The sequence below is a fragment of the Nerophis ophidion genome, linkage group LG17, assembly GCF_033978795.1.
Source record: "Nerophis ophidion isolate RoL-2023_Sa linkage group LG17, RoL_Noph_v1.0, whole genome shotgun sequence".
NCBI lineage: Eukaryota > Metazoa > Chordata > Actinopteri > Syngnathiformes > Syngnathidae > Nerophis > Nerophis ophidion.
Genome location: NC_084627.1, coordinates 23,151,114 through 23,170,070, shown reverse-complemented (window position 1 = coordinate 23,170,070; position 18,957 = coordinate 23,151,114). Strand labels below are relative to the sequence as shown.

Below are 18,957 nucleotides of genomic sequence, written 5' to 3'. Positions count from 1 at the left end.
TCCGGTCCCCCTTCTTAAAGAGAGGGACCACCACCCCGGTCTGCCAATCCAGAGCTACCGCCCCTGATGTCCACGCGATGCTGCAAAGTCTTGTCAACCAAGACAGCCCCACAGCATCCAGAGCCTTAAGGAACTCCGGGCGGATCTCGTCCACCCCTGGGGCCTTGCCACCGAGGAGCTTTTTAACTACCTCAGCGACCTCAGCCCCAGAAATAGGAGAGTCCACCACAGATTCCCCAGGCACTGCTTCCTCATAGGAAGACGTGTTGGTGGGATTGAGGAGGTATTCGAAGTATTCCTTCCACCTATCCACAACATCCGCAGTTGAGGTCAGCAGAACACCATCCGCACCATACATGGTGTTGATAGTGCACTGCTTCCCCTTCCTGAGGCGGCGGACGGTGGTCCAGAATCGCTTCGATATATATATATATATATATATATATATATATATATATATATATATATATATATATATATTTAAGGTAAATAGACAAATTGGCTATTTCTGGCAATTTATTTAAGTGTGTATCAAACTGGTAGCCCTTCGCATTAATCAGTACCCAAGAAGTAGCTCTTGGTTTCAAAAAGGTTGGTGACCCCTGGGTCAAATCATTGTACATAAAACAATTTCCTAATTTACTGGTCGTACCCAAATGCATGCCTACAGTACATCTGGCAACTATGGCTGCTTTGCTACGTCACGTATCTACTTTGCGTTGCATTGTGGGAAGCGTGCCGACAATAATCATGGCTGACCCTTTCGGCGACTGCCTGTTCAGCGTGTTTGACGACGAGCAGCAGCCTACCACTAGTAAGAAACTGTCGGTTTCGACTGCTGTGGAAACAGGGTAAGTTATAAGCTCTGTTTTAGCCGAATTGAAGGTGGTAAATTCCCTGTTTTTTGAAAGGCGTGGAGGTTAGGCGACGAAAAGCTAGCTTCACGTGTGCTGTAACGTCAACAATCTAGCTAGCTCATCTCTTTTACACTTTTTTGCAATTCCATCCATCCATTTACTGCCGCTTGTCCCTTTTTGGAGTCCCCAGGGGTGCTGTAGCCTATCTCAGCTGCATTCGGGCGGAAGAGAGCCATGAAAGCCAAATTTTTTCAAGTGTATTACCGTGAGAGCCGTATCATATGTTTTAACACTGAATACAACTGAATGCATACATTTTTTAAGTAAGACCTACATTTACATATAAATCTTATATTTTATATCATTTTTATCCTGAAGCTAACCAATAATAAATAAAATACTTATTTTGCAACACTAAATGGTCCCTATTGTGTGAACGTGAGTGTGAATGTTGTCTGTCTATATGTTGGCACTGCGATGAGGTGGCGACTTGTCCAGGGTGTACACTGCCTTCCGCCCAAATGCAGCTGAGATAGGCTCCAGCAACCCCCGCGACCCCAAAAGGGACAAGCGGTAGAGAATAGATGGATGGACTTCTTACCATTGATGGGACTTATTGAACAGGTGCGGTTGCAAACGGATGGATGGATTAAAATGCATAAGAATGTTTTATATGTTGAACGTTATTTTTAACACCGATTACAAGCGGAATTATTCATTACTAATCATGTTAAGCAATGTCAGCTCAGATGTATCTGAGACCCAGATGCAGTCATCAAAAGAGCCACATCTGGTTCTAGAGCCATAGGTTCCCTACCCCTGATTTACGTGGACCGCGACTTAAACAAGTTGAAAAACTTATTCGGGTGTTACCATTTAGTGGTCAATTGTACAGAATATGTACTGTACTGTCATACTTGCCAACCCTCCCGGATTTTCCGGGAGACTCTCGGAATTCAGCGCCTCTCCCGAAAACCTCCCGGAAGAAATTTTCTCCCGAAAATCTCCGGAAATTCAGCAGGAGCTAAAGGCTCCTGCTGAATTTCCTCTTATCCCCTCTTGTGGGGATAGGAGGGGGATTAGACAGAGAGACAAAAACAACAGGAAACACATCAATAACAACAAGAACAACACCAGCACATACGATATGTACAAAAATGATCGTAAAAGTGATAGCAAATAAGCAGTTAGTGAAATAAATAATAATATAGAAATGACAATGAGAATTTTTACACCAAAACTGGAGCAATACAAAGACCAATAGAAAAAGCGCTATTGATCATGAACAATACCAATAGTTTACCTCTATTTTCAACAATACAGTTGTTCAAATGCAACAATACGTATACATAATGATAGCTAGAGAGATAATAAAAAATAAATACATGAAATAATAATAATTAAAAAAAAAAAGGGAATACTGAAAGATGGAGGGGAAGAGAGAGAGGCAACCTATATTAATCTTGTAGATTGTTACAGTAATAATGGGTTAAGCTTTGTCAATATGCCATGTGTTACCCAGTTTACCCTAGGGCAACAACGTTGATATGTTTGATGAAACGTGATTATGTGCTTGAGTGTATGTATGTATATGTACTTGTATATGAACAGAATGTGTATATGAATGTTTGCACAGTAAATGTATATGTACAGTATATGTATGTTTGTTTGTACAGTGAATGTATACGTACAGTATGTGAATGTTTGTACCGTGACTGTGCGTGTAGATGGACGTTCATAATAAGGTGGCAAGTAACCAAAATGTGTGTCAATGTCCTCCATTCAGGAAAACAGCAGCTCGAACTAATGACAGCGATGTTCGCCAGGCCACCAGAAACAAGAGGGAGCCAGACATTGACGGAGGAGAGGAGCTCTGCTTGGGGAAGAAACCTCGCCTTGACGCCGCCTCTGCTAATGACTTAAAGTAAGCGTATTGTACTTATATATTAAAGCAAATGCTATCCAAAGGTTGCCATGTAAGCACTACTGAGCTATTGTACGTTTTTTGGTAGACAATAATAGTGGTATTTATAATGGGTAATGAGTTTTGTTTACATCAGCCTTGCAGATTTTATGCCCCAAATCAAAGTGGAGCAAGTGGAGACGATTGAAGGTTGTTCTCATGAGGTGAGTAAACAAAATTGAATGTATTTATTCACTTGCATAAGCTCTATGAAGTTATTAAAGATCATTCATTTCCCTAACAGGTCGCTCTTCCTTCCTGTGACGAATACAAACCTCTCAAGCCTCGAATAGGGAAGGCAGCCAAGGTATGACTTTTGCTATGCAACTGCTTGGGTCATTTTTTTGGGGTGGTTTCCCTCAAAAAGTTGTAAGTACGTTGTCAATATTGTAAACTTTAAGTAATTTTAGAGGCGATTTAAATAACATACTCTCTCTTAAGCGTTCACTACCTTGTATTTTAAGCCTCGCGTGGGCAGCATCATAATGCAGCCACACAGAAGCTTGAACTCGTGTCGAAAGTGCCCACATCATTCGGTACTTTTTAAATGGGGTAAATCGGTCAAGTGAAACCAGAATTATGATCTATTAAGGTTTTGTTTTGTGTCGTCATTTTGTATGATCTTTTCTGTTTTGAAAGCAAAAAAAAAAAAAAATGTGTACAGTGGTGGTCACCAACCTTTTTAGCTTTTTTTCCCCCAATTGTTTCTGGTGTTTTTTCTAATGTGCCCACGTCCAATGACAAACAAGTCACGAGCCACAGATGGCCCCTTGTGCCGCACTTGATAGAAGATAATTGTTTATGGCGACTATAGTCTTAGTACTGTGTTATATTTATCCTATGGTCCCATATGGAACATGAGTCACAGTCTTACGTCAGAGCCAAAAGTAGTAAAATCCGCCGTTCACCTGGCGGGTTTTTTCTGTGTGATATAAAAGGGAGTAGTCCTTTAGCTGCTGCCTTGTTTTATCATATATTACTGCCTTTGCATAAGACAAAGTTTAGTTTTGTATATATAAATCAACACAAAATATGTGCTCTGGAGCAATGTTCATGTAGTATTTGGCTTGTTAGCTTCTTGTCGCAGGCAAGCAATGATGGTCATAGTTGAGGAAAGAATTGTTTGATGTTGGATACTAGAAAATGTCAGATTTGTTGCAAAAATCAGCCTTAGTCATTGTTGCAACTCAATGATTTTTTTAGCACGTTATCAAATGCCCAGTTTCGAGACGAGCGGGTGTAGTGGGTGTTCATGCTCAGGAGTGTGTGACTCCAGTGTTCAAAGCCGTGGGATGAGAGGCTGAAGAGAGAGGTGTGCATGTTCAGTTTTTAAATGCTTGCTTGATTGCGGGTCTGTTGGTCACTTCCCAGGTGGGGTTGTCACATACTGATGTCGTATTAATACATATTGCTTCGTCATATTTTTGCGATTGACCGATAGGGTCCCAAAAATCGACTGGTAGATCGCGATTGACTGGTTGGCGGCCCCTGGAGTACAAGGACACGAGTGGTTGTAACGTGGGGAAAATACATTTTTAAATAAAAAATCTAAAGTATGTAAAACTGCTATTTTCCTACTACAGACTCAAGGGTTAACTGTTACACAAGTGTAAAAAGAAGTTAACCCTGGGTAATAAACCCTTGAGGCATCTTTGGATGAACTTTGGAACTCCTTTTACACAAAATCTTTAGGTCTTGTTTGGTGAGGTTACTTCTTTAAAAGAAAATAAATGCTAAATTCTAACTTTTAAGTAATTTGGAATTTTAACAATCTTTGTCCTTGTTTTATGTTGTCTTTTTTTTGCATTTCTTTTTATTGGGTGTCATATAGGCATTTGGGCTTCTTTTTGGTTCCTATACAAATATTTTATGTACTTTGTACAATGTAATTTAATGTTTATTTTTGCTATTAAAAAAAGTTAAGTAAAAAAACTGAAGTTCCAAAATGTTCCCACTCAAAAAAGTATAATTGATATTTAAAAACATGTTTTACCATACTCACCGGTTCAGTTGTTTTTCACAACTACAAACTTAATCATAGATATGAAGTTTTTACTTATATTTTTTATATTCCTATTTTTTGTATTAAAGAACAAAATACATGCAATATTTTTTGCAAAAATGTATTATACATTTTGGGTAATAGGTGTTCATGGGAGAAGCTTTACATGACCTGTATGCAATATATAACAGTGGGACCAAATCTGTCCCGAGGTTAAAGTGTGTCGGCATGAATGCAAATCTCCAGTTCTACATACCTTGCAACAGAGGGACAATACTGTAAATAGTAATTAAAAAACAATACGCAAAAATTATTACTCTATCTAAAAAATGAAAAACAATAGAACTCTTAGCTTAAACACATGCTGTACATCAGTGGTCCCCAACCTTTTTGTAGCTGCGGACCGGTCAACGCTTGATAATTGGTCCCGCGGGTGTGGGGGGAGTCTTTTATTTGGGGGGGTCATGAAAAAGGGAGGTTTCTTGGGTTGGTGCACTAATTGTAAGTGTATCTTGTGTTTATTATGTTGATTTAATAAAAATAATACAATTATAAAAAATTAATCTGCGGCCCGGTACCAATCAAGCCCGGTGGTTGGGGACCACTTTTGTACATAACTTGAGTATTTATTTCATGCTTTACAAGTGCTCAATATGGGCAGCACGACAACATCAAGACAATATGAGAATTCCTCTCAAACGCACCCGAGGATGTCACATTCCACCGTGTTGATTGGTGCTGTTATTTGAGTTTTTATGTCATCGATATTTGCCCCCACAGAAGAAAGTCACACAAGGCTAGGTTCGGGGTTCTGTCTTATCAGTCTATTACAATGCTTTAGAACTGAATAAATGTGTGATGATTTTGGCGTATTCATTTTAAATCACCCTGTGTGATTTGTAAATGATAATAATAGAAAATAAATATTGGCCAAGTTTCTTACAATTAGCCTTTAAGTATTCCAAAAAAGTTAAGCATTGTAAAAACAATTAAACACTGTTTCTACTTTAATAAGTGATGACAAGTGTGAAGGAGAAGAATGTGAGTTTGCTTAGGTCACCTAGCTTCCTATGTATACTCTACTGGAATAAGTTTTTGCTAAAAAAAAAAAAAAGTAGAAAAAAGTAAAATACATCAAGTGAATTATTTGATGCTCCTAAACTGCAGTCTTCTGCCTTTTGGTGGTTCTGATTTTACAGGTGTATTTTCTCCCCTAAAATGTGGTAGTATTTCAAATTGTAATCCTTTTACGGACTCAATGCATTGTTACAAGCCTTTTGTCTGGTTTTGCAGGAGTATCCTTTTATTCTGGACCCTTTCCAGCGCGAGGCCATCTTATGCATCGACAACAACCAGTCTGTGCTCGTCTCAGCCCACACCTCTGCCGGAAAGACCGTCTGTGCAGAGTGAGGATTTAATTTTGTCTTACGTTACCGCAAACTTCTGATTTTACTTTTAATGACCTAATCCCCACTCTTGTAGATACGCCATTGCACTCGCCCTCCGAGAGAAGCAGCGAGTGATCTTCACCAGCCCCATTAAGGCTCTCTCCAATCAGAAGTACAGAGAGATGTACGAAGAGTTCCAAGACGTTGGATTGATGACGGGCGACGTTACCATCAACCCCACCGCCTCCTGCCTCGTCATGACAACAGAGGTGAGTTACTGCGTTAAAATATGATATTGTGTCTTCAGCCAAGTGTTGCTTTTATTCCGTCACTTGACTTCTTCCCGGAAGTGAAAAACAGTTGTGGTCAACCAATCCAAGATGGCTATTGTACAGCATGCAGCGTGCAAACTTTCTAAGAATGCAAGTGGCCTAGATCTTCCTCCAAAAGGCAGTTACGAGCAAAAAATTAACCATGCAATGGAATCAATGCCTATTCTTTATAAAAAAAAGATCAAAGATTAACTTTCAGTGGTGTTCCCAGGCTTATCAAACTATCGTGTGCGCCAGTCGTCATTTTACAGGACAAAATAGATGAAAACTTGGAAAGGCATGGAGGCCTACAACTTCTTCGTGTGTGGCTGGTGCAGGCAAATTGGTATCAAGACTGCGGGTAAATCATGCATTGTTTTTGCTTGGATAATGTGGCATTTCCTGATTTAACTTCAGATCTACAGCCATTTTTGTTTGCCCTGTTGTTGTTGCTGCACACGTCATTTACGAGTAGCGTGTTTTCTCCCCATCTTCATCTAAATATATTTGATAAATCAAAAATAATCAACGGGCTTCACGGTGGAAGTTGGGTTAGTGCGTCTGCCTCACTATACGAAGGTCCTGCAGTCCTGGGTTCAATCCCAGGCTCGGGATCTTTCTGTGTGGAGTTTGCATGTTCTCCCCGTGAATGTGTGGGTTCCCTCCGGGTACTCCGGCTTCCTCCCACCTCCAAAGACATGCACCTGGGGATAGGTTGATTGGCAACACTAAATTGGCCCTAGTGTGTGAATGTGAGTGTGAATGTTGTCTATCTGTGTTGGCCCTGCGATGAGGTGGCGACTTGTCCAGGGTGTACCCCGCCTTCCACCCGATTGTAGCTGAGATAGGCACCAGCGCCCCCCGCAACCCCAAAAAGGAATAAGCGGTAGAGAATGGATTGATGGAAAAATAATCAACATTGTGTTTGCGCTGAAAACCAAATTTTTGATTTCTACTTTCGGTAACTTAAATCTTTTAGGTTATGGTCACTTTTCCTTTCTTTCATGTAGACTAAGTGAGTTGATGCTTTACGCAACACTCATAACAAAATTGTGTTAAGAAATACACATGTCAAGATTATACTTAAAGAAAAATCTGCTTTTTTGGGAATTTTGCCTTTTGTTCACAATCCTAATGAGAGACATGAAGACATTTTTTGTTTTTTGCATTCTAATTTGTAAAAATGGGCTTAATGTCTGGCAATGCAGCTAATGAGAGCAATCCATTCTGCCGCTAAATCATTTTAAAAATGCATCCAATAAACGCCATCAATGCTTCATTTACAATCCGTAACCTGGATAACACCCAGGCTGTAGCGACGTTGTTATTGCAAGAGCGAACACTGAGAAACATTTTTTTGTAGCGTAGTAAGACATCGTCTTGGGATGGCATGCAAAGGCATTATCCGTAAGATACTGTATTTACGGAAATAAATAAACTAGCTTTTGCGTCAGCAGCTGAATCGCTTTTGAGTTTACGATAACACAAAGTGATGGGACGCAAATCTGTATTGACTGAAAAACATATACAATCATGTTGCAGTATCTGTATAGTATTGTCCCACATTTCATGTAGTGTTAGTACACAACTAGCTTGACAGTGTATGTACTTTAGCTGTAATAACAGGCATGGTGTGCTCCATGTATCATGATCAATATTATAGTGACTCACTCGATGGACAGTTGTTTGGTCCAGCTGGCCGAGGAAGTTTTTTCAAGTTGTCTTATGTGTATAAATATGTAATCATAGCTTGGCTCCAAGTTCCACATTTATACCCGCAAGTCATGCAGATGTCACTCTTACGGCTTCCGTCTGCTCCAACTTTTCATCCTCTTTTTGTGCTCACTTCCACAAGCAGCAGTTCATGCTCCGTATATTCAGGTCAAAAAGATAAGGTTGTCAATCCTCATTTGTCCAAAAATTCCCATCTTTGTTGTAAAAAATAACGCAAGCCGAGGGCATTTTTCTTTAAAAAAGGCTAAATGGCGCCTAGGCCTGGGCCGATATCCGGTAAGTCCATTAAATCACGATAAATGAAAATTAAGGTTGGTAATACTTCAAGAGCCTTCAGGCTTTTCGTCGCTTTTAGCAGCTCCATGCGTTTGTACCATAGCAAAATGAAAAGGAGGGTGAATTACCTTGTTATTAGGTGTCATTGACTGGTTGTGCAGTGACACAGGGCGCTGGCATAAAAAAGTGCAACTAGTTAGGATGTAGTAGCTATCATGGACAAGATGAGCACAAAACCAAATTCCATTGCACCAATGTGGGTATATTTTAGTTTAAACCTTTTGAACAAGATGAGCCTATCCAGACCTAGAAGCCAGTTTGCCGAATATGCACGACTAAAACAACGGCCAATTGAAATACAAACACTGGACAGTCCAAACTCATTTTGCATTCACTTTGCGCTTGGTGAAGAAGCCAGGTGACAGGTGAGTGGAAAAAGTGCTGTCATGTCATGTTCCTGACTCGTAATCTGCCAGACTAAATTTTGTCTTGCATATGACTGTAAAGACATCTGTTTAAACTGTAGTGTGTATATTGTTACTCTGCAATTTTGTTTAAAAAATGTCCTAACTTGATTGGCAGTTAAGTAACATACAACTTGACATCTGCCTACATGTTCAATATTGAAGTGCAACCTTGTTTGTCAATACTTTATTTAGCTTTTTTTATTTTATTGATATGATTGTGTATATTTGAATACCCCATCACCTTCTTAAGACGTTTTATTGCTTTTAGTTATAATTTTTATTCAAGTGCAAAATTTTGTCAAAGTACATTTTGTTATTGGTTTGTTTTTTTTTACTTGGAAATTTTAAACGTTTTCATTCCAATTACAATGTTAAAATACACAAGAAATACAAACGCATTTGAAAGGATATACATGCATTATTATTATTATTATGTATCGTCGTTAAATTAATGGTTAATTTAGTCTCATAAAAATCATGGCAATAATCTCGTTTAGCGGCAATACATTTTTGGTCAACACATCGTCAAGCAAAATTTTTCGGCCGGCCCTAATGTCGCTAGTACCCATTACGAACAAAAACTGGCTGGACCACCAAGCAAATTTAATGAGTCGGATGTAAATTCAAGCTATTGACCAGCCAGTACAAAGACACTTCTATGGTTATCACATTTTTCCCCGTTGTTTTAAAATATTGGTATCATCACAAAAGAACCCTCCCAAAAGTAAATTAAAAAACATGTTGGTCTCACGAGATATATCTAAAGGGGAACATTATCACCAAACCTATGTAAGCGTCAATATATACCTTGATGTTGCAGAAAAAATACCATATGTTTTTTTAACCGATTTCCGAACTCTAAAAGGGTGAATTTGGCGATTGAAATGCCTTTCAATTGTTCGCTGTCAGAGCAATGACCATTCACCCGTGTTGTCACAACGTGAAGCAATCCGCCATTTTCTCAAACACATTACACACGCCAAGTCAAATCAGCTCTGTTATTTTCCATTTTTTTGACTGTTTTCCGTACCTTGGAGACATCATTCCTCGTCGGTGTGTTGTCGGAGGGTGTAACAACACTAACAGGGACGGATTCAAGTTGCACCAGTGGCCAAAAGATGCGAAAGTCCCTCGTTTGTTCCGCACACTTTACCGACGACAGCTATGCTACGACAGAGATGGCAAGAATGTGTGGCTATCCTGCGACACTCAAAGCAGATGCATTTCCAATGATAAAGTCAACGAAATCACAAAGGTGAGTTTTGCTGATGTTATTGACTTATGTGCTAATTATGTACTAATCAGACATATTTGGTCACGGCATGGCTGCAAGCTAATCGATGCTAACATGCTATTTAGGTTTGCTGTATGTACATATTGCATCATTATGCCTAATTTGTAGCTATATTTGCATCCAGCCTTTCCCTCCACCCACATTTAATGCCAAACAAACACATACCAATCGTTGGTTAGAAGGCGATCGCCAACTTCGTCATCGCTTCCTCCCGTGCCGCTGTCTGTCGTGATATGGCTCAATAGCTTCAGTTTCTTCTTCAATTTCGTTTTCGCTATCTGCCTCCACACTCCAACCATCCGTTTCAATACATGCGTAATCTGTTGAATCGCTCGCGCCGCTGAAATCCGAGTCTGAATCCGAGCTACTATGCTATACCTTTCTGTGCTATCCGCCATGTTTGTTTCTGGTGGCTTCACGCAGTGACGTCACAGGACAATAGACGAGTGGATATAACGACGGTTAAAATCAGGCACTTTAAAGCCGTTTTTCGGGATAGTGCTTGATGGGTAAAATTTTTAGAAAAACTTCGAAAAATAAAATAAGCCACTGCGAACTGATTTTTATTGGTTTTAACCCTTCAGAAATTGTGATAATGTTCCCCTTTAAGTCACCCTATCATTGATACTATTTTATAATCGACAATAAAATCAGCTATTCAACTGTGATTCTTATTTGACTAAGAATCTATATTATAATTCAGAAATGTGTAAACTTGTACATTTTGTAATGTAGTTATGTGTATGTAATGCTGACTTAAAAAAAAAATAAATCATTTAGATCCTAAGGAGCATGCTGTACCGTGGCTCAGAGATCATGAGGGAAGTGGCGTGGGTCGTCTTTGACGAGATCCATTATATGAGAGACGCAGGTACGCAAAAGAACCCTTTGAACCCAGTGCGTTTTATAAGTTTTGTGCAAACAACTCCCCGCTTATAATTCAGAGCGTGGCGTTGTGTGGGAGGAGACCATCATTCTGCTCCCTGACAATGTGCACTACGTCTTCCTGTCGGCCACCATCCCAAACGCCAGACAGTTTGCAGAGTGGATATGTCACCTTCACAAGCAGGTTGTACTTTTTACACTGTTGTTTTGATGCATTTGTTTAAAATGATCCAAAGTGTAGCGTGAGGCTATTATTGGGTTGCAATTTATTGGGGTCAGCATAACAAATGTGTGTCTGTCCCCGTTCCTGCAGCCATGCCATGTGGTCTACACAGACTACCGTCCAACCCCGCTGCAACACTATGTATTTCCAGCAGGCGGTGATGGACTCCACCTGGTGGTGGATGAAAGCGTAAGAGCACACACATTGCTCATGTATTCGCACTTTACCTTATTGTAACATATACACTTTATACTAAATATTTTTCTTTTTTTTTTTTGCAATATTTAACCTATTACAGTTGGTGCTTTCAATTTCAAATGATTATATATTTTTTAATTAGATTAAATACACTTTTTCATTTTGATTAATCACAGTAAATTACTTGTGTGCATAATTTAAAGTAACATTAAAAAAGACACAAATCCAATTTTATTGTCAGAATGTCATATAGGAAATGTGTTTTAGTTGAATGCATGTCATTTATTCATTAAAAAGTTGCAAAAAGTTATCTGAAGTACTGTACACAGTTTCTCTTTGATATGTACTTTTTTATATGTATATTTGTTTTATTATTTTACTAATTCTCTGTACTTTACATGCACCTTGTTCTTAGCCCTATTTATTTGTTTTTGGTCAATTACTTTATTTCTACTGTTCAGTTTTATATATCATTTTACCTACTCCATGATTTTTATTTTTATTTTAAGTGATTTTTGTTTTTGTTTTTTTCATTACACACTTTCTTATTTAATAACTACACTATTTATTTTTCACCCCATGCCTAATAATTGGGATATGCAGAGGGCACTGTTCATTCTGTTCTTCTGAGGAAAGCTAGCTTAATAGCCTTTGGTAGAAGGTCTTTAGATGATCATTTTTCATGCAATCAAGTTTGTGTTCCATCAGGGAGACTTTCGGGAAGACAACTTCAACACAGCCATGCAAGTTCTAAGAGACACCGGGGATTCTGGGAGCAATGCGGGAGGCAAGTGGGATCCCAAGGGACGCAAAGGGGGAACAAAAGGTGTGTTTGTGTGATACTTTGGCTGGTCGTACAGCCAGAGCGCAATTAAACCAATATGGCTTCCTCAGGTCCGTCCAGTGTTTTCAAGATAGTCAAGATGATTATGGAGAGAAACTTCCAGCCCGTCATCATCTTCAGCTTCAGTAAGAAAGAATGCGAGGCCTACGCTCTGCAGGTGGCCAAACTGGATTTTAACAACGGTAGGGACAAACGATCAGAGATGGATGGATGTTCCTGTGGCTATTGTATACTATCACCATACTAAACAAACATTTCTGCTACACCATCCAATTTGATGAAATCACATAAATAAAAAAATACAAAAATCATACTGTGCTGCTAATCCTCATGAGGCTGATTGTTTCTATAAAACGAGAGCTCGAAAAAGTCCCAGCGTGGGAAATATTTCCCCGTGGTGTCCCTGGACCCTCGTAGAAAACTGTGCCAAATGCCTTAAACTGTTTTACAATACACAAATATAAAGTCTCCCAAAGATTGTTTCTTATCTCTTGTGCGGTTTTATATTATGATCCTGTGGGAGCGAAAACGATTAGCCAAAATAAGCACGTTTTAGCAGTTGACCAATTTGAACTAAAACCAAGGAAGATTTATATGTGTTGGACTGAAATCATCATTTAATATGATGTCATGCACATATTTTGCAACATAAATCCATAATCTTTTGCTTAAGACGGAACATTTTATTACATTTTTTGTTAGTGCCGTCACGGTTTTTAAGTTATTCTGAAATACAATTCCTGACATGTGATGTCACCCTTGGCCCAAATAACCCCAAACAAGTCTTTTTTTTTTTTTTTTTTTGTCTGTGCTACGGTTTTGGTGATTTGTGCTGCAAAATATTTTGGTCTAACTATTAGTGTTTTTAAGTTAACTTGTGTGAAGTTGAGAATTGTAATAAGAATTATCATTTTAAATTGTTATTCGCGTTGTATATTATGAGTACGTCATAAACACTGTATAGTTTTTATCAATTGTTTCTTCATTTTAAGAGCATGATGTTGGCAATAGCTCTAAATCTGTTTGCTTAAAGCCAAATATTTTTTAAAGTAAATTATGCCACATTGTTCTAATATGTGGCATTTTGAGACAAGGATATATTGATTGACGGTCTAAAAGTAACATGACTTCTTTTATTCATTATTTTCGCAGTTCTATGCATTTATGTATGTAGAATATAATTGCAAATCAATTTGAAATCGCAATTTTAGAGAGTGAATCACAATTAGGATTTTTTTCTCAAAACTGCAGCTTGAAAGGGGGATACAACATCACTGTGCTCATTAAGAGCAATACGTGATTTCATTTGAGTCTCACAAATCAGCCCTAGATTTGTTTCTTTTTTTTTTTTCACCAAGTATCGAGAGGGTTCTGATTACTCGCTAAATATGGCGACACTGTTGGCAACGCTAATGATACCTTGCGCTCAGCCTTATTCTCTGCCTAACCAGGTGTTTTATGTGTTTGAGCGAGGGAGGCCTGTGTAGCCAAAACTAATTTGATAGAATTGATAGAAAATACTGTCTTGAGTGCAAATGTATTCATAAAACACACATCATTGATTTCCTGATGATAAATGAAGTAATTTATAGGAATGTATCAGGCACAATCTGCTGGTACGGTATTACAGCCACTGTGTGATATTATTGTGGTACATGTCCAAAAAAAAGGCTTGGTAAAAATGCTACAGTGTGTAAAATTAAGTGGCAGGAATGTTTAGGATAAACACACTTATTGTAATTGAACACAAACATAATATTTTACTGTTTTATCATATGTATTACTACAAACATTTAAGTGCAAATCATTTTTCAAGAACATCTATTTACTGTTTTAAGCAAAAATAAAAACTTAGTGTTGATATCTTTTAAGTCACAATGTGAAATTGTGTCTAAGGTGTTAAATAATAATCACTTTATTGTCTTTCCATAGCGATGTGTACATTGACACATCTAGTTGGATTAAAAGCCTAACCGAAATAAAACAGGCCATTCGGAATATTTTGAACTGATCACACACGTTCGGATCAAAATTTCATTCGAATCGAGACGAGTGGTTTATGCCGATAGTCATCGGATTGGAGCACATGAAAACACTTCTGAAATTCGAGTTTAAATTAACTACGCATGTCTTTGATGTCAGCTATACTTTGGTGGTGGCACTTTTTTTTTGGAGATTTTTTTCTCTGTGCGCTACGACATGACCTGCTGGTTCTATGTCGCCTTGGAAATGCTCAACAAAAGTGGCTCGTTTTGCAGAATGTTATGTTCTTGTCAGGGTTCGTTTGTTTGTTAGCAACATAACTCAAATAGTTTTGGACAGATTTTAAATGACATTTTCAGGAAATATCCGGAAAAAAACAATTTATCTTATCTACAAGTATGGAGACACTTCACTTCCTGCTTGCGACGCTCCACACCGCCACCTTGGCGGTCCCACGCTGCGCAGAGGATTGTGGAAGATGGAGGTTTTTTTTGACCCGGCCAACGCTTAAGCATCAGAAGAACTACAATCACGAAGTAACGTCTGATATGTTATATGTCACAGCAATGTTGTGAAGACTTTTAAACCGAAAAACCGCGGTATCTACAGAACTGTTACATCCCTAGTACTTTATGACCAATAATAACATTTTTAATAATACATTTAGTTTTTATTGAATGAAACCAACCTAACCACAAACACAAAAATGCTGCAGAGCATCTCTACAAACATTGGGATTAGAATTCTTGTATTTTTTCTGTGCATGTTTGAAATGATTTACTCACTAACAAATACAAAAATGGGTTGTTTTGTTTGTAGATGAAGAGAAGCGACTTGTGGAGGAAGTGTTCAACAACGCAATAGACTGTCTATCAGACGAAGACAAAAAACTTCCTCAGGTAAAGTGTTTCAGCATCATACAAGCACGTCCTGTAGTAGTTAATGGTGCTCAGTTGTTGCAGGGATGTGTCATATGATGTCTAAGAAATAGCAAAAATGCGCTCTGGTGTTACTCAGGTGGAGCACGTGCTGCCACTGCTGAAGAGAGGGATCGGAATCCACCATGGAGGCTTGCTGCCCATCCTGAAGGAAACCATTGAAATTCTCTTCTCCGAAGGCCTGCTGAAAGTAACAACATTAGTGCCAGGAACATTTGCGCATTATGGCTCATGGATGGGAGAACAAAATGGTCTCTCTTCATTCCTAGGCCCTGTTTGCTACGGAGACATTCGCCATGGGTATCAACATGCCAGCGCGCACCGTGCTCTTCACCAGCGCCCGGAAGTTCGACGGCAAGAATCACCGCTTTGTAAGTGCGCGCGCGCGCGCACACACACACACACACACACACACACACACACACACACACACACACACACACACACACACACACACAAGCAACACACCGCATGATAAAAAAAATTCTAAACACTGCGCAAGACAGAAAAAATCCGGCTCGCCATTAACGTGAACAAGCTCTGAGGGGAAGAAAAATGGTCAGAACATTAATTCATACAAGGCCTCACTTATCTACTAATACTATAATTGTGTACAGTACAGGGTGTACCCCGCCTTCCGCCCGAATACAGCTGGGATAGACCCGCCCCCCGACCCTGAGAGGGACAAACGGTAAAAATGGATGGATTGAAAGCCCAAAAGCCACATTTTAGCAACCAATTTTATTATATTCCCGATGGACAGCATTTAGACATTCAACTTGGAGCAGACCAGTGAGAAGCAATACAACTGCACTGCAAAAAGTCAGTGTTCAAAAACGAAAAAAAAAAAATACAAAAATGAAGGGTATTTTATTTGAACTAAGCAAAATTATCTGCCAATAGAACAAAAAAAAATTGGCTTGTCAAGACTTTCCAAAACAAGTCAAATTAGCTAACCTCAATGAACCCAAAAATACCTTAAAGTAAGTATATTCTCACTGATAAGTGCACTTTTCTTGGTAGAAAACAAAAACAATACCTTTTTTTTGCTCAATATGTTGAAAAATATTCTTAAATTAAGTAAATGTTAGTGCCATTATCTTGACATAATGATATGCGCTCGGCATCATGATTTTTTTTTTTATGCTTGAAGTATATAAAGTAATTTTATCCTTGAGTGTTGAAGACACAGCTTTGCAACAGTTTATATTCTAGTTTCAAGCATGTTTTCCTGAATATAGGTCATAAAATCTCAGCAACAATCTGTAATATCTTACTGAGATCGTTTTGGACCAAAACACTTAAAACAAGTAACATAAAATCTGCTTAGTGGAAATAATTATCTTATCAGACAGAAAATAAGCAAATATCACCCTTATTTGAGATATTTCATCTTACTTAGATTTCAGTTTTTACAGTGTGTTGCCTACAGTCATGTGGCTGCATGTTTGTTGTTGGCACTGTGAGAAACATGAATTCTAACATTTATTATGATATTGTGAAGCATAGCATGATCTCCTTTCTTGTGGAAACTGAGCATCTTGGCAGTTTTTTAACATGACAAGCCCAAACACACCTCCAAGATGACAGGAGCGTAGCTGGGAAAGTAGGTCTCCTGAAGCCTATTGAGTAACTGCGGGGCGTCATTAAGTGTAAGGAAGGTGGAAGAGCGCAAGGTGTCCAACTTCCACTTGCTCCACTAGTGATTTGAAAAAGGATTCCAGTAACAACCTTTGCAGCTCAATTCCACTGATATAGAGCTACGATCCAGTTAGTCACTTAACCCCGAAAGGTTGCAGTCTCTCTTAAAAGTGTGTGGCTGTGAAGCCTTTATAAGGTTGTGAATAGCTGCAGTCACCACATACAGAGCGATGTGTTTATAATAGTTCTTCACACACGCTCAAAGAGAGTTGAATAGAGACACGATCTGTCCTCCAAGAACTCATCAGGAACATCTGGTTCTGTAAACGGTGCCAAAGCTCCACGCAGGCACTTACAATAACACAGGCGCTTTCTCATTCCTGACACACACACACTGTTTCTCATTATGGGCGTCACATGCTTGAGAGGAGTAGATCATAGCAACATGAGGACTTATGTTACTTTTTCGCTTATTTTTCTACAACAATCCTGAATGTGTTACTTTGATTTAAATATTTTTTAAATAAAATGTACCAGGCAATTGTTTCACCCCGGACCTGGAGATGGCAGTGCTGTGTCAAAAAAGTGGGTGTCAACTACCACAAATATTTAGCCTATAAAACAAATGCATAACAACAGCTCAATTTGTTGGATCTGGTGGGACTGACCACTTGGAGTGTAAACACAAGTAAAGGGGCTGTTTGCAACCTTTACACAGCTGCTTAGAGGGTGGTAACTTTCCAATGTGTTTTAATTGTGCGTTACATTTGTACTGTAAACCGGAATTTCCTAGTCGGAAGTTTCATTTGGAACCTCCCGCAAAGTTTGATTTACTACTTGAAAAGTCAGAGTAGGGCGGTATAGCTCGGTTGGTAGAGTGGCCGGTATAGCTCGGTTGGTAGAGTGGCCGTGCCAGCAACTTGAGGGTTGCAGGTTCGATTCCCACTTCCGCCATCCTAGTCACTGCCGTTGTGTCCTTGGGCAAGACACTTTACCCACCTGCTCCCAGTGCCACCCACACTGGTTTAAAATGTAACTTAGATATTGGGTTTCACTATGTAAAGCGCTTTGAGTCACTAGAGAAAAGCGCTATATAAATATAATTCACTTCACTTCACTCACCAGTTGGCTTTCAAGGATTGCTGATCTGAGTGTGAACAATAATACAAGCTTTTATAATGTGATTTACCAGCACTTCTGACAAGTTTTTGCCCCCTTAAAATAAGACATATATATACGTATTGTAAGGACATTTGCAGTGGGACAAAAAAAGCATTTAGTCAGCCACCAATTGTGTAAGTTTTGAGAGAGGCCTGTAATTTTCATCATAGGTACACTTCAACTATGAGAGACAGAATGGGGGAAAATAATCCAGGAAATCACATTATAGAATATTTTATTATTTAATTGGTAAATTCCTCTGTAAAATAATTATTAGGTCACCGACCAACAAGAAAGATTTCTGTCTTTCACAGACCTGTAACTACTTCTTTAAGAGGCTCTTCTGTCCTCCACTTGTTACCTGAATTAATGGCACCTGTTTGGCCTCGTTATCAGTATAGAAGACACTTGTCCACAACCTCAAACAGTCACACTCCAAACTCCACTATGGCCAAGACCAAAGAGCTGTCAAAGGACACCAGAAGCAAAATTGTAGATCTGTACCAGGCTGGGAAGACTAAATCTGAAATAACTAAGCAGCTTGGTGTGAAGATAACTGTGGAAGCATCCATCCATCCATCCATTTTCTACCGCTTATTCCCTTTCGGGGTCACCTATCTCAGCTACAATCGGGTGGAAGGCAGGGTACACCCTGGACAAGTCGCCACCTCATCGCAGGGCCAACACAGATAGACAGACAACATTCACACTCACATTCACACACTAGGGCCAATTTAGTGTTGCCAATCAACCTATCCCCAGGTGCATGTCTTTGGAAGTGGGAGCAATTAT

The 18,957-nt window shown here is 39.1% G+C and overlaps 1 protein-coding gene across 1 annotated transcript in view; it reads left to right on the top strand.

Moving 5' to 3' along the window:
- Window positions 1-695: 695 nt before the first annotated feature.
- Window positions 696-18,957, top strand: part of mtrex (Mtr4 exosome RNA helicase) — a 35,689-nt gene continuing 17,427 nt past the window's right edge. The window contains exons 1-14 of the mRNA XM_061876594.1: window positions 696-851; window positions 2,644-2,781; window positions 2,918-2,984; window positions 3,065-3,127; window positions 6,116-6,228; window positions 6,305-6,479; window positions 11,073-11,163; window positions 11,237-11,361; window positions 11,491-11,589; window positions 12,307-12,424; window positions 12,493-12,624; window positions 15,245-15,324; window positions 15,443-15,553; window positions 15,633-15,734. Of these exons, the coding sequence (XP_061732578.1) occupies window positions 751-851; window positions 2,644-2,781; window positions 2,918-2,984; window positions 3,065-3,127; window positions 6,116-6,228; window positions 6,305-6,479; window positions 11,073-11,163; window positions 11,237-11,361; window positions 11,491-11,589; window positions 12,307-12,424; window positions 12,493-12,624; window positions 15,245-15,324; window positions 15,443-15,553; window positions 15,633-15,734 (1,515 nt within the window). The 5' untranslated portion in view covers window positions 696-750. The remainder of the gene's footprint in view (window positions 852-2,643; window positions 2,782-2,917; window positions 2,985-3,064; window positions 3,128-6,115; window positions 6,229-6,304; window positions 6,480-11,072; window positions 11,164-11,236; window positions 11,362-11,490; window positions 11,590-12,306; window positions 12,425-12,492; window positions 12,625-15,244; window positions 15,325-15,442; window positions 15,554-15,632; window positions 15,735-18,957) is intronic.